The sequence below is a fragment of the Sebastes umbrosus genome, chromosome 11 (genome assembly GCF_015220745.1).
Source record: "Sebastes umbrosus isolate fSebUmb1 chromosome 11, fSebUmb1.pri, whole genome shotgun sequence".
In the NCBI taxonomy this organism is placed as follows: Eukaryota; Metazoa; Chordata; class Actinopteri; order Perciformes; family Sebastidae; genus Sebastes; species Sebastes umbrosus.
In genome coordinates, this window is record NC_051279.1 from 15,009,449 (window position 1) to 15,031,462 (window position 22,014).

Below are 22,014 nucleotides of genomic sequence, written 5' to 3' on the forward strand. Positions count from 1 at the left end.
TGTCCCCCCAAGCCATCAAACTGTACAACACCTCTCTAGGGAAAGGGGTGGTGGGGGGGGACAAAGGACGGTCTGCAGGACAGATAATAATGCACACAGTGCACTTTCATAGACTAAACTACTGGAGTTACCCTACACTATATTCAGTTTTAACTCTCTTCTGCACTATATTCACTTTTTTAATAGTCCTATATCACAGCTGTTACCCTGCACTATATTCAGTCTTAACTGTCTCTTCTGCACTATATTCACTTTAATAGTTGTGTAGCACAGCTGTTACCCTGCACTATATTCAGTTTTAACAGTTTTCTTTATCTCCTTGTATTTTTATATCTAGTATATTTTTTGGTATTTTGCACTACTAACTTTTTTACTGCCTTTTTACTAACATGTTTTTGCACTATGGAACTGTGATGCTGGAAACTTGAATTTCCTCTGGGATCAATAACGTTTCTATCATCTATCTATCCCCCTACAGTCAGAATGGTACAGTCCTACTAGAGGCGTCATCGTTCACCAACCAGGAAGTGTCAGTAGCCTCTGTGTTATTGTGAGGTGTGCAGGGTGTGGATGGGTAGTTTAGTTTAGTTGGGAGGTTGTGCAGGTTGCTGCTAGAGACAAGACCTATTTAACCGTGGTGATTCAACACGTTATAAATGTAAGTACTCTAAAGCTTTAACCCTTTGCTGATGATGAGGTCGGTCACTGTGTTAGCTGCTAATGAGGCTAAATGTTTGGACCTCCAGTGCTAACGTCTGCTGTTAAGCTAACATTAACATGTAAACTCACCTGGAAGCAGCTCTTTAAAGACAAGAGAGTGATGGTAGACATGTTTTAGTCAACATTAAGATGATTAAAGTAAGTTAAACTATTGTCATTTGTTCTATATAACTCATTACATCTAATGAAAGTGATCAAACAAGCAGCTGTTTTCTCCTCCTGGACTCAAATACTGTCACAAACGTCCTGTTAGCCTGTGGATACATTCCCACGTGTGTTGTATTATATAAACATAATGTGTTGCATTTAATCTCTTTATGAACGCGTTTATTCGACCTTTCAAGATAATGGTACAAGCTGCTGCAACAGTGTTACAAGGAGCTCTTGCATAACTCACCGGATATTACACAGCTTCACATGGAGGATACATGATGGTGAAATACACACTGAAGATTTTAAGTTGATTCAAATTTATCAGGACTTTTTGGACAAATTTCTCACAATCAAAAAAAAGAAATTGCCAATATAAATGGTAGACAAAATGAAGTAGTATGTTTAGAATATGAAGAGTAGCAAAAAACATGTCCACAAATGTCAAAGTGGAGAGAAATGATTTGGGCAAATTCATGATATGGAAGAAATAACATATAGACTGAGAGTTAAAGGGACTGTTTGTAAGAATCAGAAATGCTTGTTAACAGCGACACCTGTGGCTGTTAAGTCAACGAAAGTAAGCGTCGGGCTTGTGCTCGCTCTACATAGACATGAACGAGCCTCGCTCAACAGAGTGAGGCGACACACGTCAGCTAAAATCACAATGTCACTCTATATTATAACGTTTCTCGCTGAGGAGCCCCGTCACTTCCCAAGACACGGGAAACCTCTGTTGGTCTGGAGGAGCTGCAGCATTTATTTCTGCACAAACGTCCACTGTACATTCACTAGATATTCTCAGAGCTAAACTAACTCTTCTGCAGTATGTAGTGTGCGCGCATGCACGTGTGGAGCGAAAATAGCGAGAACGAGCGCGGTGTGATAGTTAAGGCAAGCAGGCAGAGGAGCAGAGTACAGCAGAGACTCCGGCCCTGGAGACCAAAGCTACGGTCTCCCCCGCGTCCTCCTACCGCGGCCAACACTGTTTTGCAAGACAGGCTTCACTAGATATAACTTTGCGGTTTTGGTGCTTCTGTGTAGTTTGTGTAGGAGTCTGAGTCTGAGCAGCGTAGCCACACGCGAGCGCGCATGGGACACCGACCCGGATTGATTTATACGTGTTAGGACTTACAAACAGTCCCTTAACATTTCTTTGTAATAAAACAATTTCAAACCAAAGTAACCAACCCTCACTTTTTTTGGACAAAGTATTCCCTCCACATTGCAATATTATGTGATCCAGCATCAAAAACATCCTCCAAACCCACCATAGGATTTAATCAATACATCTGTGATGAAGCCTCAATAGAAATAGAAATGTTCAGCTTCACCAAGTTAGTATTTGTTGCAGGTTATTGGAGTGGATAGCGGTGTATTGCCTGCATGTGTTGCTTTTATTGTGTTCATCATACTCTGTTCTGTGTAATGTTCACTCATAATTATGGATTGTCTATTAATGATGTTTCATATGTGAGTAATTATTTATGTGATCTGTGTTTCTGTGCCAGCAGAGAGATGTCTCCCGATGAGCTGGTGTACTTGGGGATTCTTGCTGCCTCCATCCCTGTTGGATTCCTCTTCCGTTACCTCAGTGAGTATTTTGGAACATAACATCATCATCATATAATATCATAATAATAATAATAATAATGAATTTATATTTGTCCTCTAAATGGCATAAACTTTTGACAACGTGCCCGGACTTATGGAATTTATCACATATGTATTTAGATTTTAGTAATTTGTCTGTCAATGTCTTGATGGTTAGTTGGGTTTATTTATTAATTAATTTGATTATTAATACTATAATAGTATTATACTTATTTTATTTTAATATTTTTATTTAATATTATTATTATTATTATTTTTATATATATATTTACTTACTTTAATTTATTTGTTTTAAGGTTTTTATTTTATTTAGATTTATATAATTTCAGGTGAGATTCATGGAGAGCAATACTCTCTTTTTCAGGAACTAAAAAATTACAGTTGTTACAGTTTTGAATTGTGAGACAGGAAGTTATCAAAAACTACGATCTATTATTTCGCACATACAGAGAGTGGACAAAATACCAAACAGTATAATTTTAACATTATTTAACTATATATCCTGAAATGTGTCTAATAGGACACTGGACCATTTATTTATAGGAAAGCCTTCTGTTCTAAGTGGAAATCTGCTTAACAGTCTCTGCTCCACAGACTACTGTTAAGGATTAGTGGTGCTTAATCTGGTGTTTGGGGAGACCATGAATGATGCTGAAAGATGATTTATTAATCTCTTCCTTTGTTCAGGGTTCTGGGTTTTGTGCGCTTTAACCTAATGTTAAGCCTGTCTATATGCTTCGCAGCCTCTTTTCTTTTGCAACTACAGTTTATATATTGTCATTGTTTTGAAAATGTATCGTACCATATGAAAGGGATGATTTTTTTAAAGATATTTTTTCTATAAGGCTGTTGGAGTCACGATGATCAGTAACGGAAAGACGGACAAAAATAAAAAGATCAAAATAAATATCTTTTTATTCCAAACATTCTTCTTCCTTTTCAAAACCTGGTGCCTACGTTACCCACAATGCAAGTCATCTTTTTCTTTTTTCATTGCTGCTGGAGAGGAGAGCAATATGTGGAAATATACAGATTTTAAAACACTTTTCATGCTGAGTCTCAGGTGCTTTTCCCACACCATGTGGCCCCTTGGTAGATTGTTGTAGGTAACTTAACTGTATAACTTTGCTTTCACTTCAGGTCCTCCTGTGAAGCAGGGGGCAGCTCTTCTTCTGGGCCTCTCTGTGGCCATCGCTACCTGTAACATCCACACGCTCCACTCTCTGGTGACGGTGATTGGAACATGGATTATTATAAAGAGCAGCTGGCGGTGAGTGATGAACAGCTGTGCTTTTACAAACGTATTTCAGACATACATTGGTAGTACAAAAGTCTGGAAAGTCGCCCTTTAACTCAGAAGTATTTATTATTGATTAATCTACAGTAATTATTACTTCTATTAATGTTAAATAAATACATTTAGGCAGCGTTAACAGGCTCTTTTTTTCATCCTCTCATCTGTAAGACAAACAGAACGTAGACTAGTCTTTCATATTAGATTTAATGTTATAAGTCGGCTACAATTATCAGAACAATAGAAATATTCAGGCTCCATCATGTGGCTCAAAGGTGTACTGCAGATATTAATCTTAAATAAAAGACTATTGAAGAAATTCCGCAAATTTATTTGGTGACCCTAATAAAATCTCCTGCGACCCACCTGTGGGTCCCGACCCAGTCTTTGGGAATCGCTGGTGATGCACACAACAAGAGTCAAAGGGGACAAAACAGTCTACATGAACTGGACTATGGATACTGTTACTGTTACTGATACTGTGTAGTCATAACATGTAAACTCACTCCTAACACTTGTCTCTGTCTACCAGGCATGCCCCAGCGTTGAGTCTCACCTGGACCTTCGTCTACCTCCTTTTCTTCCGTCTGGTCACTCGGTTCGGTTTGCCTCCACCGACACCTTTCGCCAACGCCATCCAGCTACTTCTCACTCTCAAGGTACAGGAAACCTAGTCAAATCTCCTGAAGCAACACACAGTGTCTTTACAATTTGTGCATCTTTGTTGATGTGTCTTTTCTTTTTTTTTTTTTTTAACTCAGATGGTGAGTCTTGCAAACGAGGTGTACAGCTTCCACATGGAGAAGAAAAAGGACGTGAGCTCTTTCGCCAAGTCTCCCGTCATTGGCGGTCTGTCTCAGGAGCCCTCCCTCTACGATATTCTGTCCTATAGCTACTGTTACGCCGGTATAATGACCGGTAAGTCTGTGGAAATGTCTGACACTTGTATAGGAGGAAGTTGTATCAGTCCTGATGTTTAATTGAACGTTTAGCTGTTTATATTCGTGTTTCTTGTTGATGTTCATTTGCTTTTGCATGAATTTTAACTGTTGTCTCTCTTTGTCTCACTCTCCGCTACTTGTCCAATATTGTGAGTCCAAACATCGTTTTCAGTATTATTTAGAATTACTTCTGGTTTTCATATACCTCTACTCTCTCTTTGTTTTCTTACACCCCTCTCCTTTCCAACACCACCCTCTCTTCTTTTGAACCTCACTTTTCCCTTTTGTGTCTTGCATTAACCTTGTGGTCCATTTTTGTCTATCACTGTCCTCTCAATACCGCCTTTGTTCCTTAATCTCATCCCCCCATCTCCCCAAAGGTCCGTTCTTTCGCTTCCAAACCTACGTTGACTGGCTGAGGCAGCCGAGCCCTCAGGCACTGCCCGGCTGGGTGCCGTGTCTGCAGCGTCTGAAGCTGGTTCCTGTCTACGCCGCTCTGTTCCTGGGTGTCAACTCTGTCTTCCCGCTGGCCTACGTTCGCACAGAGGAGTTCCTGGATCAAAACTATTTCTTTAGGTATTGTTACAATGTGGGCCTCATGCTGCCTCTTAAATTTCTCTTATATTTTCTGTTAAGAGAAAAAATAAGAGAAGTCAACTCTAGATGCACCAAAACGCTCTTAACCATCCAAATCTGCTCTTACCCAGGTGGGCTGAATGATCAGTCCCACTCGATCATAACTTAGAGGTGTGTGGCTCATTGTTCATTGTAAGCATAGGTAACGCCCCCTAAACACTACATAATGGCAGGTATTGTGTCGTTTGCAAATACTCTGGCACATGCCCAAGAAAAAGAGAGCAGTATGTAAGTCATTCAGAAGCTGAACGCACACAATGTCATCCGAAGGGTTTTTACAGTCTTAATTGGGATCAATGGACCATATTAAATACAGTGTGTATATATAGTATTTCTTTAGCCCACAAATTTAATAATCCAATCATTATAATGACTCTAAAACATATAATAATCTAAATGTTATTATATTGTAATCATGTGGGTTTTTTTATGCTCCTCAAACTTAATACTTGGTTACTAACAAAATATGAACAAATCATAGATACGAAAAAAATAAGAGGAAATTTGTTATGATATCGCTTCCTGCATGAGACCAAACGTCACTTATAGGAGTTGTGGATTAATCATATAATCTTACGCATCATTTCATGAATGTGTGTATTAATAATGTGAGCAACTGCGTACAATGCAATAACTTAAATGCTAAGAGAAGAATACACTGAATCAAATTTGAGAAATTAATATAAAAGAAAGACCGTTGTCCTGCTAAAAACTAGCTTAAAAATGTACATTTTAAAAGTTTATCTCTTTCACTTTTCTCGGACTGGAATAACCAAAAGAATGCCAAATACCTATAGGGGCTTAAAAGCTACATACGGTCCATGCTTTTGTCAAAACTATTTCTTAAATGTGGTGAATAATATGTCAGAATGTTTCCTAAATTGTCCTGGGAGCCAGTTAACTTAAACTACAATGTACTGATTGTACAATGTGTCTCTACTAATTCCTTGTCAGAAGTCTGGCTGCCGTTAGTCCGAGAAAGGCAAATTAAATGAGACAAATGAATGAAAACAAAGCATTCACAGTGAGCTAAGTACAACAGTGCTGTGGTTTAGGATGGTAGTGGAGGCCCAGTAGTGATCTAGGGTTGCATGTCTGAGTAATATTCCTGCAGTTGTTTGATAAGATAGAGATGAATACTGTCTTTTTCTCTCTCCATCACCAGGCTTTTCTACATGATAGCAGTGTTCTTCGTGTTCAGGATGCGTTTCTATGCAGCGTGGTGCGGAGCTGAGGCTGGTTGTATCAGTGCAGGTCTGGGCTGCTATCCAGAAAACGCTCTGGCCAAACCTGGAGGAGGACCCACCGTCAACTACAGGTACATCATCACAGGGCCAACGAGTATATTGAAAGAGGATGCATCAATGTAATCTTGGTCTGTATTGAGTTCATGTTTTTGTTATTGAAAGTTAATTTTTCTGCCAATTTGTTTTCCCTTGTGGCCAGTCCTGATCCCACCACTGAAGAGAAATATGACTTCAAAACCATCCAGAACATTGACTGTTACAACACCGACTTCTGCGTGAAGGTCCGCCATGGCATGCGTTACTGGAACATGACGGTGCAGTGGTGGCTTCATCACTACATCTACCCCAACGCCCCCTTCAAAGCCTACGCTCTCAGGTAAGGCTTTGTGTGTGCAGCACTTTCTGCTTATTTCACAGACATGAATCCCAGAACTCATCCATAAATCCCTGTGTGGTGTCTTAATAGACCTGGGCAATGAGATAAAATATTAAAAGATCTTAATTGTGAGGTATTTGCAAGCATCTCCAGATTTTAAAGCAGGTTTTCTAGTCATTCTCTCTTTTTCTAATTAGCTTTGATCTTTGAATGGGAATTTTGTGCAGGAATACCAGGCTGGTGATATTCAATGTTAATTATTGTCAGTAAATCCCAATGCGAAGACCAAAATCAACTATGTCTTATTTCTTCTGTGGAACTCCATCCTGCTGAACATGCAAATCTTAATAAAAAGGGTCACAATTATCTGTTTTTAATGTTTTAGAAAAAGGATTCACAGTTTCTTATAACAGCAGGGCACTGTAGTTTTTAACAACCATTACTCAAATAGGAGTAAATAGTTTTTTTGGGACTGTTTCAATCATGGATTTGGTTCACTAGTGAGTGTTTAATGCAACAGGGTGGTGTTAAGTGGGAGCGATTAAAAATAAGCTGTGTTCCTGGTAATGGAGGAACAGTGTGGCTCATTTATGTGTTTTTAATAGTTTTTGGACAGAGACAATACTTAGTAGAGACAGTGTTGTTTTTTTGGTCTCTTCGTGGGATTTGTTGATAATAATACAAACGCAGAATATCACCAGATTAAACCTTTTAAATCTAATTTTATTAGAAACCATTTCTGCTATTTTTATTTCCTGAAACATGGAGGACATGTAGTGATAATTTCATGTCCTACCACACACTGTAAAAACTTCTTTTGCACATAATCCATCCTGATCCTGCCCCAGCATCTAAGGGTGCTTTCACATCTAACCTGTTTGGTTCGGTTAAAACAAACTCAAGTCTGTTTGCCTGGTTAGTGTGTTCGTTCGGGCTGGTGTGAAATCTGTCAATCAAACCGTGGTGCGGACCGCTTGAATAGGTGGATCTCGGTCTGTTTCCAAGTGGACTCTGGTGTCGTTAGTTTGTGGTGTGAAGGCAAACGAACCAACCACAGGATTTTATGATAGCAGATATGTGATTTTAGCAGGATTTCAAAAGCTAAACTACTAATAAATCCATCTGCTGATCGTGAAATCTGTTCAGGAAGCAATCTTATTGATCTGTATTTAAGGCTGTGTATATAAGCACGTCAGCGTGGGTACTTTCACTCATTAATAGGTTAAAAAGTGTGTGACCATAATGCTTCAGTTATTAATCAAAGAACATAAATATACACATCAGAAGCATTAAAGTGCTGCATAAACTTCTGTCAGTCACCAGAATTTGATTTCCCCAAGTGGGTCCTGAGGATACAGGATGACAATCAGTGAGTTACCTGTCGGTGTGTAGAACTTCAAGTTTACTCCTCTGGTTCGTTGGTAAAAAGTCAGTGTGAACAGGAACCGGGCCAGAACTAAAATACCACAACGTATAATTTTTTCTCTTGGTCCGGACCAAATGATCCAAACTACAGATGTGAAAGCACCCTTAATTGTTTTCCCTTAAATAAATAAAATGACAGAAGACAGAAACCCTCACAGTGGCGTGTCCGTATGACTTCAACTTCTCTCCTGTTTTCTGTACCTCTCAGGGCCGGCTGGACCATGTTCATCAGCGCCTACTGGCACGGACTACATGCCGGCTACTACCTCTCCTTCCTCACCATCCCCCTGTGCATCGCAGCCGAGTCGGCCATGGAGTCCTCTGTCCGAGTTAAACTGGGTCCTTTTGGACAGAACATCTTCGACTGGGTTCACTGGTTCCTGAAGATGAGGGCCTACGACTACATGTGCATGGGCTTCGTGCTGCTGAAGGCTTCTGACACCATCAACTACTGGACATCCATCTACTTCGTCATGCACATCATCGCCGTCTGCTGTATAATAGTCGGCAGAGTTCTGAAGGGAGGGAAACGGGAAGGAAGGAGAGGGGACAAGGAGGAGAAACGAGAGGGAGAGAAGATAGAAAACGTGAAAACTGGAGAAAAAACAGACTGAATGGAGGAACAGAAAAGAACTGGGTGGATACTTTTTTTGGGACATGAGGAGGGGTTACTTAAACACTAGAACATCAGCCGCACCAACTCTCATCTTCCTAGCAACAAACGTCACACAGGTCCCACAAGATTTCTTGTGGAAAAATGTAAAAGTAATAAAAAAAATGTAGATAAATCAGACGAAAGTGTGTAAAATCCGTTAAAGGACATTCCATAAATGTACATCAAGGTACTGTGAACACTGGGAGAGGAATGTTTGAGCTCAATGATTGTTACTTTTGTAGTGTGAGAGGCGACTGGGTTGTAAATAGTTGATTCACTCCCCTCATCTGAGCGTCTGCTTGTACAGTACTTGTGCTTTTATTTCACCATACCATTCACAGTTTTGAGTGTTTAAGTGAACTATATTACTTGTCAAGCCGAGGTTGTTGAAATGTCAAGATGCTGATTTAAAAACAGGCAGTAGGGTTCGTCAAACTATAACCAGCTAAATCCTCATAATGATCTTATAAATATTAACCAACACAACATTCCAGCAGCACTCAGTATTATGTTACAGTACGTTTATACTCGAGTACAGAATAGATAGTGATGGAAAAACCATTATGATGGTGTCATCATCCGAATCTATGTCATGTGAAGACGTACGACATTACAAGGACATTCCGCATGTAATTATTCGCCTTTTCGCATGTCATTTGTACGCCTTTTTTACGTGTCATTTTTACGCCACACAACAAAACTAATGTAACAGCCGCTATCAGGTTCAGGCAACAAAACCACTTCGTTAGGTTTAGGAAAAACATGGTTGGGCTTAAAATACGTAAACTAAGTGAAATACGTACGGAAACAACGTAACAGAAGTACGCAAAACACGTCACAAAAAAACATGTCACAACAAAAAAACACTTTGGGACACAAACACCGGTCTTCTGGTTGAAAGTCCTGTGTTTGTTGGACCATCGACCTCCCCTCCCACCCACCATAAGCAGGTTTTATTCTACGTCACTAGCTCTGAGTCACTAGCATATTTACATAGATTAGTTTACATTGCAGTCAGTACAGACTACATGGCGTACAAATGACACGCAAAAAGCAAGAAAGACGTTCTTATTGCATGCAAAATGACGCCGTTTAGTGCGACCAGGCTGCATCATCAGGGCTCAGCTATCATTTTTGCGTGTGAGCATTATCAAAGTTTTTCAATTTCTTTTTTTTTTACAGGACAAAATAATTTTCTGCCATTTGGCGTCTTAAATCAGCACCTTAACCGTTTCTGACCACAATAAACAGTCTGAATAGGATTATGTTTTTGTGACAGTTAAATACAGAGATGTAAAACTTACTGTGCAGGAACAAAGCAAGGTCCGGATAATATTTAAATTGCTTGCTAGTTATAGTAGGACTTCTTTAAGTGTTTTAGATTTTGGTTTTCAGCATTATAATGTTCCTCATTTTATTTGCCGAACATTTCTGTGCTTTGGTTCACTCCCTTGATCCAGTGTATCCAAAATGTCTCTTTGTTTACTGTTGTTCTGCCTGTAACTGTGATCATATCAGGAGCATCTGCACTGACTAATCACTATAGCGGTGTTGTATATATGAGCGTGCCATGTGTAAGATAGCAACAGTCCGTTCACTGCCAAAATGTCTGTACTGCCATCGTGGACCATTCAGGGTTGGGACCAAACATTTGATAAAAAAAGTCGCATGTTTCACATCATAACTAAAAGCTGCCAACGCTAATCACGAATAACAGCACAGCTAGGGCCTGGCGATAAAAACAATATCACAAAAGTCTTGAAATTTGGTACGAACATACTTTGTTCAAGTATCTAACAGTACAACTTTGACATTTTAAGATCACATTAAAAATAACACTTTTATTAATAGTCAAAGTCCAGATTTTTGAAAAATTTTAATTGTGTTTATTAAATTTCTTCCACATGAAATATTTTTCTACACTGCGTATGTGTGCATATCTTTGATATTCAACTTGTTATGAGTTCATGGATATCAAATACTTGATTGTGCTCCTTGTAGTTTCTGAGATACTGTATCTAGTATTTGGGCACATGGGACTACTGTTTATATCCTAAATATATTGGAGTCTATTGAAAAAACAGTAGTAGTAGGCAATCCCACAGAACACTTCCACCAAAGGAAATTAAAATTTCAGTTGCGTGCACAAATGGTTAAGTTGTATTTGATATGAAATATGAATGCATTAGGGCTCTCAATTGATTAAAATAGTTAATTGTGATTAATCGCAAATGAATCCCACATTTTTTATTTGTTCAAAATGTACCTTAAAGGGAGATTTGTGGAGTATTGAATACTCTTATCAACATGGGAGTGGGCAAATATGCTGCTTTATGCAAATGTATGTATGTACACAAAACAATGACAGCGTTATTTAGCCTTCTTTGTGACACGCTAGTATGACAAACCAATGGATTCCTCAGGTCTTCTAGTTTCATTTGATGCCAGTATCTTCACTCTGGCTTTAAAACTGAGCCAGGTACAACCTAAGAATCGCAAGTTGCGTGAATCTGTTTAAGAAATTAGTGGCGTTAAAACGAATTTGCGTTAACGCGTTATTATCACGTTAACTTTGACTGCCCTAGTATGCATATATAAAATAATCAAACTGATGTTCAATAAACTCTCTCAATGTTACGTATTACATGTGACCAAACTTATAATGTGTCTAAAACAAATATTTTTAATTAGATCTGAAACATTTGTTCAGACAGCAGAGATATCTAGAATAACATTAAATAGATCATATCGATCAAACGTTTCTGCTGAAGGTTGATAAATGATATTGAATTATCGCCCGGCTCTAACCCCGATAAACTGTGAACAGTTGGAAAACATGTTGAGAGTTCTTCCACTCACTCCTGTCTCAAACTGTGATAACTCTACTGTGTCTCTGTTTTATATATGAGCGTGACTGAAAGCAGAACTGAAAGATCTTATCTCCCAATATGTTTTGTTTTCCACGTTATCTCAAACCGAGATCATTTGAATTAATGTATTTTGTGTCATGCCTTTACCCTCTGTGCCAAAACTCATCCCTTGTAGAAATGATTCCCTTTATTATTGCACAGTGATGACTTCTACTCCTTCCGTTGACTTCTCATCTCCACACTATTTATGTCTGTTTTTTTGCGCTTGTCTTTAGCTTCACATACTGCACCAACTGTAACACTCCCTGCTCTGTAACAGGTGAAATACATATCAGCATCCCTTCATTAATCTTGCTTTTTCTTTCTTTAAAGAACTTTAAAGATTATCTGTGACTTTTTGTGTTCATTATGGAGACAACAGTTACCTTGTGTGAATCAGTGAGATAAAGCTAGGAGAAAAAAGGCTTTTAAATACATCACATTCTTTCAGTTGTGAGACTGGGAAATCATTAACTCTCTGGCATCAGTGACACGCCTGCTTAGTTACCTCACAACAGTGTTTCAGTGCTTTCTTTGAGCTAAGAGGAACGGCAGCCTCTTGATAAAACAAACATTTTGTGGCCGGTAAATTCATAATATTAACTTGTACACATTTATTGGATATACTTAATTTGCTCCCATCACTACCTACAATTGAAATTCACCAAAATAATTCTTGAAGTACACTCAAAGAATTTGAACTCATCAATAAGACAAATGACTTTCCCGTTTTCATGCTGTGTGCTTCTTTTCTTCCTGCTGGTTATTGGACCGTGCAAACTGTAAATGAATGGTAACTATGTATTTGGAAGTAATGGGTTAAATCATACAAGGAAGTACCTGTGTGGTCATTAACAAAGGGAGTAAAGTCCGTGAGAGAAGACAACAACAGGGAAAGAGTTCCTGGATTGGCAGCGTTTCCTCATGACCAGCTGGTTCACCATTTGTTTTATTCTGGATTTGTATTAGATGTTTTTACAGAGTAAAGTCCTTAGAGCTGGTTGTGTTAAACTGCTTCAGAGAAATGGCCAGTGAACCACAGAGACGAGGCTCAACAGAGGTGTATGACTATGCTGAAGGTGTGTCTTTTCTTACGTCTGATCACATTTACTTACATGTTTGTTTATTTTAAACACTAAACAATCAATATCTGAATGGACTGAAAAACTAAATGTCTCTGCTGATGTTGAATCATCTGAATTGTCTTGACACATGTTGCTCTGATCATTTTCTCTGCTGTGTTTCTGTCCTTCTCTCACAGTGAACGGTTACCCCAGTGACCAGCAGTCGCTAAGGTTACGACGGGTTCCATCTCAAGTGTCCAATCAGAATCACCCTCAATTCGACTGGAGCTCGACCCCCGCAGAGGAGGATGAGGAGGGCAGCGGTGGACCGTCTCGGGACCTCAGGAGCAGTCCTCTGCCCATGTCACTAAAGAGAGCTGTGAGGTAAGAAACCTACTGCTGAAAGTTTGGTGCTCATTGGATCCACAAGAGTCTCAGCTTTACAGTGATACCCAATTAATGCAATTCCAAGACTGTTTAGGGACCCCAGTATGCAGAAATATTAAAATACAACATTTTAGTATAGGCGAAAATAACACATTTATACTGCATTAAAAAACCTGCATGTTTTTTGCCCCAAACTGCATTTGATTATCATAAAGTGGGCATGTCTGTAAAGGGGAGACTCATGGGTGCCCATATAACCCATTTTCATTCACATATCTTGAGGTCAGAGGTCAAGGGACACCTTTGAAAATGGCCATGCCAGTTTTTCCTCGCCAAAATTTAGCGTATCTTTGTAGCGTTATTTAGCATTCGTCCCGACAGCATGACACGGTTGGTACCAATGGATTCTTTAGGTTTTCTAGTTTCATATGATACCAGTATCTTCATTCTAGTTTGAAAACTCAGTCCGCAACAACCTCTGAAAGACAGAATAGCGAGTGAAGTAACAATAAGCAACACACATTTTTAGTGGAGGAGGACTTTGTGAGCAGCCGAGTGCAAAACTGTGGTAACGCCGTTCGCTTCACTCAGTGGCCATCCTTACCATAATAACACTTCTTTTTGGCGGTACAACGGTTTTGCACTCTGACACTCACGTTGCTGTAGTTTCACAAGCGTGTCGGAGAACTAAGGCGGCCTTCAGCTAACGTACAAACACGATAGGCTGTCTATGGAGCCAGTGTTTGGTTTGTCCGTTCTGGGCTACTGTAGAAACATGGCAGAGCAACATGGCGGACTCTGTGAAGAGGACCTGCTCCCTATGTAGATATGAAGGGCTCATTCTAAGCTAATGAAAATACAATGATTCTTAGTTTCAGGTGATTATACACTAATGAAAACATAATAATGAATATTATATTCCATTTCTGCTAATAGATCCCTTAAACGTTACACACTGTTCCTTTAATACAGATAATACCAATTTGACAGAACTGTCACACACTGCAGTTAATTGGAATTAATTAATTAATCAGAAATGTACCAACTGAACACTGTCTCTATAGTTTCCCTATAATTAAAACTAAATTACATAACGTTTCTTTTGAGGAAATGATTTGAAATTATTTGGAAATTACAGACCCATAAATTAAAGTGTTACCAATAATTATATATCACACACTATTTACTCCAGAGTCATTTAAGTGTAACTTGTCCGTTACAGGCAGGTGCAGCAAATGCAGGTGCCTGTGGTTTCCAGCAGGGAGTCCTGGAAACGGAAAAAGACCAAATCTCTGCGTAAACTCAAAGACAACGCCAGAGGATCTCTCTACTTTTTGATCCTGTGGGGCAAGACGTTGCAAAAGATTGGAGGTAAACCTTTTACCGCTAGTCAGGACTGCAGATTACACATACTGTATACTCCATGCATAACATGCTCAAAGAAAAGTGTTAATTTTACACATGTGGTTTGCATTTTGAATGAAATCATGGCCCCTTGCCCCCACAGGGAACTTCGGAGGTGGCGTCCAGTCTTACTTCCTGTTCCTGCGATTCTTGGTGGTTCTCAATTTTGTTTCCTTTTTGCTGATTGCTGGATTTGTCCTCATCCCCAGCATCGTCTTCAGATCTGTCGAGGCCAGCCTTGTTAACAGCACTGGTAATGACTTGTTCAGTTTGTTAGCTCGCAACATTTCATTTTGCTTAAACTTGAGGATAACACATGGCAGTGGTACACTGTGTTGTCATGGTTCTTCATTTCCTCTTATTTCCTGTGTCCTGATGTTTTAGCACAATTCTTTCTAATATAAACGGGAAGCCATCCCACAGTCTGATGCAATAGTTGCCAGGCAACAGAGGCTCAGAGGCGATCATAGTGTAAATGTAGAGACCATGCAGCACCAGCCGTGGTATTCCCCTCCGAAATAAAGTGAAGTCACCGGTGCATGAGCAGAAGATATAAACGATATCTGAGTAAAAATGTAATTACCTGAGGTTCATCTGTAAGTTTGTGTAAAATATAGAAGACATAATGTTGAAACATTTTATCATGCACGGCTCCGAACCTTAAAGTTGACTTAAAGTATGCATCACAATTTCTCATTTTATTAGATAAAACCCTTTGATTCTTTGAAAGCTGTGAGGAAACTAGTTTTATCTAGATGACAGTGTAGGATTAAGACCCTCTGCTATCAAGTGAGCCACAGGCCTGCATTTAATCACCACTGCAGCTTTCACTCTCCTTCTCTTTCTCTCTTTCTGTTACTCTTAAAACATTTGGACAACTACATGACCTATACACTCAGAGGGGTTCAGAGAAATCTATAGAAATACTATAATCTCTGAGAATGCATGCAGATATCATAAAGCTATGTGTGTTTTCCAGGTCCAGAGGAATGCATGGAGTACGACCCAAATCCTCAAGGCTTGGTGGAGTTCTATAATTACTTCCTTGACTTACTTTCGGGAACGGTGAGAAACTGCAGCATCGCAATGACCTTCAAAGCTATGAGACGTGCAGAACGTATAGCAAAACAGATATTAGTATTTTTCATTATTGGACATTATAATTCTTTACACCTTCAGCTTTTCTCAATAAATGCATCCTTCTGGGTTTCAAAAAGAAGCCTTTCTCTCCATTATTTAAATATTGTATACCAAGTCAATGTCTTTTTTTCAGCCATTTATGGGTTAAGGATTTATTTTATTTCAGCAAAACTAAAGGTTACACATACAGTAGTAACAGGATGCAAAATACAGTGGCCATGACCTCAGTGTCCACAATAGTAGCAGCTTCCACATGCTCCTACTATATTCTCTGCTGATGAAGGGTGAATTTAAACCACATCCCATGAACATTTAGAACATCAGACATGCTTATTGACTGTCCTCTCCTCTTTGTTCAGGGTTTCATGGAGTATTCATACCTGTTTTATGGCTACTACAACAACACAATGGTGGAGGACAGGAACTTCTCCTATAACATCCCCCTGGCTTACCTCTTCACCGCCGTCTTCTACTTCATCTTCTGTCTCATCTGTATCATAGCACGGTCAGTCCCAGAACAAACTGGTTCAATATTAATAATCAAGATGCAGCCTGTGTGTGTGTTTGTATGTACAGAATGACATTTAAAAGCGGGAGTCGAGAGTTCAGTCACCTTGACCTGCATCTGTATCCTCTTCCCTGACTGCAGCATGGGGACTGCAGCTCGAGTTGCCGTGGCAACGGGAGGCAGCGCCGGGGGCAACTACAGCATGATAGTGTTCACCAGCTGGGACTACGGTTGCCTGGGAGACCGAGCCACCAAACTGAAGCAGAAGAACATCCACTACCAACTACAGGTCAGAGGGGATCTGTCCCACTTAGCAGGACGGAGGAAACACAGTTTTACATAATCATGCTTTCAGATGACCCCCTGCCTCTTTTCTCTCTCTCTGTCAGGTGGATCTGGAGGAGGAGAGCATAAGGAAAAGGGCAGCCGCTCTGACTTTGGGTCAAAAAATTGTTTTATACTCTCTTCGTGTTTTTATGGGTTTATTTTCATTTGGGCTCATTATAACAGCTTTCTACGGCATCTTCAAGGCCACCGAATTCAGCCAGGTAAATGATGGAAAAGGTGTGTGATGATGGTCATGTGGTCTTCTTGGGTCTGAAGTCATTAGTGACCTTTTGGTTCCCATCTCTGACAAACAGGGAAAGAGTGGACAGGAAGGGATCCTGGGTTTGTTTTTTGAGTATCTACCTTCCATCGTCATCACCACCGGAAACTTCGTGGTACCGCTGCTGTGTGACCAGATCGCCCTGATAGAGCGATACGCCCCCAGCACTACTGTCATAGTGGCACTGTTAAGGTTTGTGCCGGTGTTTCTGTGAGACATTGATTATGCCAGAGCATTTGCATTTAGTTAATTTTTGTTTGTAAAAAAGAAAACACTGAGAAAAAACCCTAACAATTTTGAGATTTTACAAAACCTGCTACAAAAAGGAAATGTGTGTCATCCGAGCTCAGTGGTGGAAGAAATACTCAAAACCTTTACTTAAGCAAAAGTACTGGGGCACCGCTATAGCTCACCTGGTAGAGCAGGTGTCCCACGTACCAAATGCTGAGTCCATGCCGCAGCGGCCCAGGGTTTGAATCTGACCTGTGGACCTTGGATGCATGTCTCTCTCCCCCTTTCACTACTATCTCTCACTCACTATCAATAAAAGGCATTGAAAAAGCCCAAAAAATAATCTTTAAAAAAAAAAAAAAGCAAGAGTGCCATTACAACAATGTACAAGTAGTCCATGGCAAGAAAAGTCCATAATTCAAAAGTGTATATAAGTAAAAGTACAGAAGTATTAACAACAAAATGCAGTTAAAGTATCAAAAGTAACATTTTGCTGTTGTAGCTGGCTGAGGTGGTTTTAACTGCTTTATAAACAGGTAGAATCAGTTTTATTTGCCAAAAACGTCTATGTACAAGTCAAGTGTTCTTTACTGAATGAATATACAGTACATGGACTGGATGATTATGTACATATATACATATTTATATACTGTATATACAGCGTGTAGGATTTATATTGACAGTGACAGATGGTATGTACATATTAAAAAAAAAATGTAAGTATTAAAGCATTATAGACCGCAAGAATTAAAGTCTATAACAGCAGCAGTGAATGTTTTGGAGCTAGTTTAGTCCAGAGACCTTGGGGTCGGGCCTCCTCCAGATAAATCTGAGGTGTCGTGAGATGATTAATGGGAGAGGAAAGAATAAAAAACAAAGTTCTGCAACACAAATGTATTTATTTATTTATTATTTTACCTCTCTGGGCCTCAAACACGTATCCACATGAAACCATCTGAGAGGTTTAGTGGGGAAATCATCCTTTTGGTGGAACTGCTAACAACTCACCTAGACATCTGAAGGCTGTGTGAAGGGGCCATATGTTTTGTATTGTATTTTATAAATTTACCTTTGAAAATAAATAATAATAAGTAATAATCTTATTAATAATAATAATAATAATAATAATAATAATAATAATAATAATAATAATAATTTAGTGCAGTAAAAAATAGAATATTTCACTCTAACATAATTTTAAATTAAATAATCTGTCATTTGACCTCTTAACTAAGAAACTTAGTATCACAGTTGGTTTGATAATGATTTGTCTGCTCTCTTCCATGTTTAGGGCAGTGTTTCTTCGTCTGGTGAGTCTGGGTGTTCTCCTCTTCACCCTGTGGCGTCAGATCACCTGCGAGGGGGACACAAATACTGGAGGTTGTGCAACGTGCCAATACAACTATAAAGTCTACCCGGTAATTATACTTCTTGAGTGAGTTATTGTGCATGTGAAATAATGTTAAAGATGCTTCTTCTTCACAAGCAGCATTGAAGGAGTTTCCAAGCTGTTAGACAACAATTTAAGAAAAACATAGAGAGGGATTGAGATAACAAATACAATTCTGCACTTAGGAGAAAAGGCCAAATATTTGTTTTTTCCTCATCTCACGTCCCTGTTATGGCTGTGTTTCCATGAGCAAAGAATTCTGTTTGCTGTTTGCTTTTACATAATTGCAGAGACAGAGGAAACTCTACGTTAGCTGGATCAACTGAGGACTAACACTAAGAATGAGAAAGAGACACAGATTGACAGTAGTTTTGTTTGGCCAAACACAAATGAGTCACAATAAAGAGCCAATATGAAATGATTCTTCCTGAAATACATCTTGAGTCTCTTACTATCTAACAAAGTCATAACTGACAGGATAAAGCATCCACGGTTTGATAGTTTTTCACTAAATCATGATGGTGGTATTGATGGAAGTCTCTTTTGCTAACACTCATGTAAAAATGCATATATAAATGTGTATAATTTATGACATGGAGTATAACTACAGCCTTTGTGTACAATGCTATAATCAGGAAATAATGTGCATACCTACGTTGAGCAACATAGTCCTAATTTAAGAATGGGGGAAACACCAAAGAATACAAAATAAGGTTAATTTTTTTATATTTTCCACATTTAAAAGTACAGTGTGCAGGATTTGGAGGCATCTAGTGGTGTGGTTGCGGATTGCAACCAACTGAATACCGCTCCACTCACGCCTCCCTTTCCAAGACTGCGGTAATGTGAGCCGCCGGTGCAAAACTGTAGTAACGCCGTTCGCCTCGCTCAGAGGCCATCCTTACCATAATAACATTACTTTAGGAGCAACAGAAATCAGGCGGCGGCTGGCAGTACCACGGTTTTGCACTCTGCGGCTCACGTTACCGCAGTTTCACAAGCGTGTCGGAGAACTACTGTGGTCTTCAAGTAAAGTAAAAAAAACGTGAAAGGCTCTCTAGAGCCAGTGTTTGGTTTGAACGTTCTGGACTACTGTAGAAACATGGCTGAGCAACATGGCGGACTCTGTGAAGAGAACCCGCTCCCTATGTAGATATGAAGGGCTCATATTAGGATAACGAAAACACTGATTCTTACTTTCAGGTGATTATACACTAATGAAAACATAGTTATGAATATTATATTCCATTTCTGCTAATAGATCCCCAAAATGTTACACACTGTTCCTTTAAATATTGTAAGACAGGTTCATCTTTTCATGTTTTTGTCACCATGTAGTGCTGGGAAACACGTGTAGGACAGGAGATGTACAAGCTGACGCTGTTTGACCTCCTCATCAACATTGCTGTGCTCATCCTGGTGGAGTTTCCACGCAGGTACATACCAATGTCTATTTTAAATAAGATGGAAATTATGCAAATGAATACAGTACATTCATATTGGTAAACAAAACTGTTGACAGTGAGACATTCAGCCGTGTGATTGTACTGTGTGTGTGTGTCAGGATGGTGGTGGACAACTGGTCCAGTAAGCTGGCTCAGTGGGTTGGTCGACAGGAGTTTGTGGTTTCCGCCAACGTGCTCGGACTGGTTTACGGTCAGACCGTGGTTTGGACAGGAGCTCTGTTTTGCCCTCTGCTGCCGCTCATTAACACCATCAAGTTTGTCCTCCTCTTCTACTTCAAGAAGGTGAAGATGTTGTTTTAATACGGCCAACGTTTCACACAAAGAAAGTTATCCACCAACACTCTGCTTTGGTTTTGTCTCCATTGACTTTCCTCCTCAGATCACACTCTTCTATAATTGTCGGCCAGCACTGAAGACGTTTCGCTCCACCACCTCCACCTTCTTTTTCCTTGTGGTGCTCCTGTTTGGCTGGGGTCTAGCCACAGTTGTCATGGTTTACAGTCTTGCTGTGTGAGTGCTGATTGCTACCTTCTCCCCTGTAACAATCATAACAGAAGTGCTTTTTAGTTTAGCGCCAGCAGTGACATATAATTATTGTAAAATAGCAGTAAAAGTGGACATTGAGGTTTTTACTCTGCTGGTCGGAAAGTACACAATTCCAAGAGGACTGGTTTATTTGGTTTAACATAGGATAATAATGTTTTCAATGTTATATTACATTGTCAAAGAACAAGTGTTTCCCTCTTTCCATCCAGGATCCATCCTTCTATGGGTTGCGGTCCTTTCCGTTTCTTCCCCAGCATGTGGTCGATTGTTCCAACATCTTTCTACAACCTCTCTGAAGTTACACAGGAGTTTCTCTTCTTCATTGGTTCTCAGGCGTTCTCCATCCCTCTGTTTGTGTTATCTTGGTGAGTGAATTTATGCTTTCTGTAGGATTATTATTCTGGCATATACAGTACTGTACTTAAACCCAAATATATAATATATAGCCTATATTTTTTCCTGCATATTATACATGTATCACCCTTCGCTGTTTATTTTATGATGTATAATCATGGCTCCTTTCTCCCTGGCAGTGTGGTGATGTGCTATTTCGTAGCCTTAGCCTCTGTCTATGGGAAAAGTGTTGCCCTGCTAAGAGCTCAGCTTAAACTGGTAAGTTGTTGGCATTTACCTGAACTGTAAAGCAAAGACTTACATGGTATTGAATTTTGGCAATATACATATATGTGATTTCCTAATGCTCATAGGTATTTAGTTTACTAATGCAATGGTGGGTGTTTGGCTTACAGGAGGGCCGTGACAAGCAGTTCTTGGTGAAGCAGATTGAGGAGCTGAGTCGACATCAGATACTAAAGCATACAGCAGGAGCACATGACTGAACATACCATAGGGACCATGTTTAGGTTTTACGACCTTCTAAACAACATGATGAGGCATCTGAAAGGACTGTATGCACCCTATATGTACAAAGATAAGATAAGATGGACCTTTATTAATCCCCGGGGGGAAATTCAGGTGTCAAAGCAGCAAAGCGCAGATACAGAGGTACAGGTGTACAAAAAGATTATAAAACAATAAATAGAAATACAGAATATACAAAGTGAATGAATATAGTGAATGAACATAGTGAATGGACATAGCGTGTACCGTCCGTCAATAAAAAAATCTGTGTACAATAAATAGATATAATATGTACAGTTTATAAAATGGTATATGGAATGTAGTGTAAAGTAAGTTTAAAGTTTAAAGTGTACCAGTGGTTAGAAGAGGTGGTTGCAGGTAGCGCAAATAGATGCAGATAGTCCAGATAGTGCGTTTAAGTTTAAGGTAGTGCAGATAGATGC

General features: G+C 39.4%; 2 protein-coding genes across 3 annotated transcripts; both read left to right on the forward strand.

The window, feature by feature from the left end:
• Nucleotides 1–501: 501 nt before the first annotated feature.
• On the forward strand, nt 502–9,539 carry mboat7 (membrane bound O-acyltransferase domain containing 7). 2 transcript variants are annotated; one of them, XM_037784627.1, is made up of 9 exons: nt 502–658; nt 2,382–2,464; nt 3,625–3,754; nt 4,311–4,437; nt 4,540–4,696; nt 5,100–5,295; nt 6,521–6,673; nt 6,802–6,978; nt 8,612–9,539. In XM_037784627.1, exons 2-9 carry the CDS (start codon nt 2,389–2,391, stop codon nt 9,015–9,017), a joined length of 1,422 nt encoding a protein of 473 aa, XP_037640555.1. In that variant the 5' UTR covers nt 502–658; nt 2,382–2,388; the 3' UTR covers nt 9,018–9,539. The 2 variants fall into 2 exon arrangements, with proteins under 2 accessions (XP_037640555.1, XP_037640556.1); XM_037784628.1 differs by having other exon boundaries at nt 508–658; nt 2,385–2,464; nt 8,612–9,017.
• A 1,895-nt stretch (nt 9,540–11,434) lies between these two features.
• On the forward strand, nt 11,435–21,744 carry tmc4 (transmembrane channel-like 4). Its single transcript, XM_037784632.1, has 16 exons — nt 11,435–13,046; nt 13,229–13,415; nt 14,641–14,789; nt 14,926–15,075; nt 15,802–15,887; nt 16,322–16,467; nt 16,612–16,759; nt 16,860–17,018; nt 17,112–17,269; nt 18,600–18,726; nt 20,037–20,134; nt 20,263–20,446; nt 20,544–20,674; nt 20,920–21,075; nt 21,244–21,322; nt 21,460–21,744. The coding sequence occupies exons 1-16, from the start codon at nt 12,992–12,994 to the stop codon at nt 21,547–21,549; spliced, it is 2,103 nt and encodes a 700-aa protein (XP_037640560.1). The 5' UTR covers nt 11,435–12,991; the 3' UTR covers nt 21,550–21,744.
• The last annotated feature ends 270 nt before the right edge of the window (nt 21,745–22,014 follow it).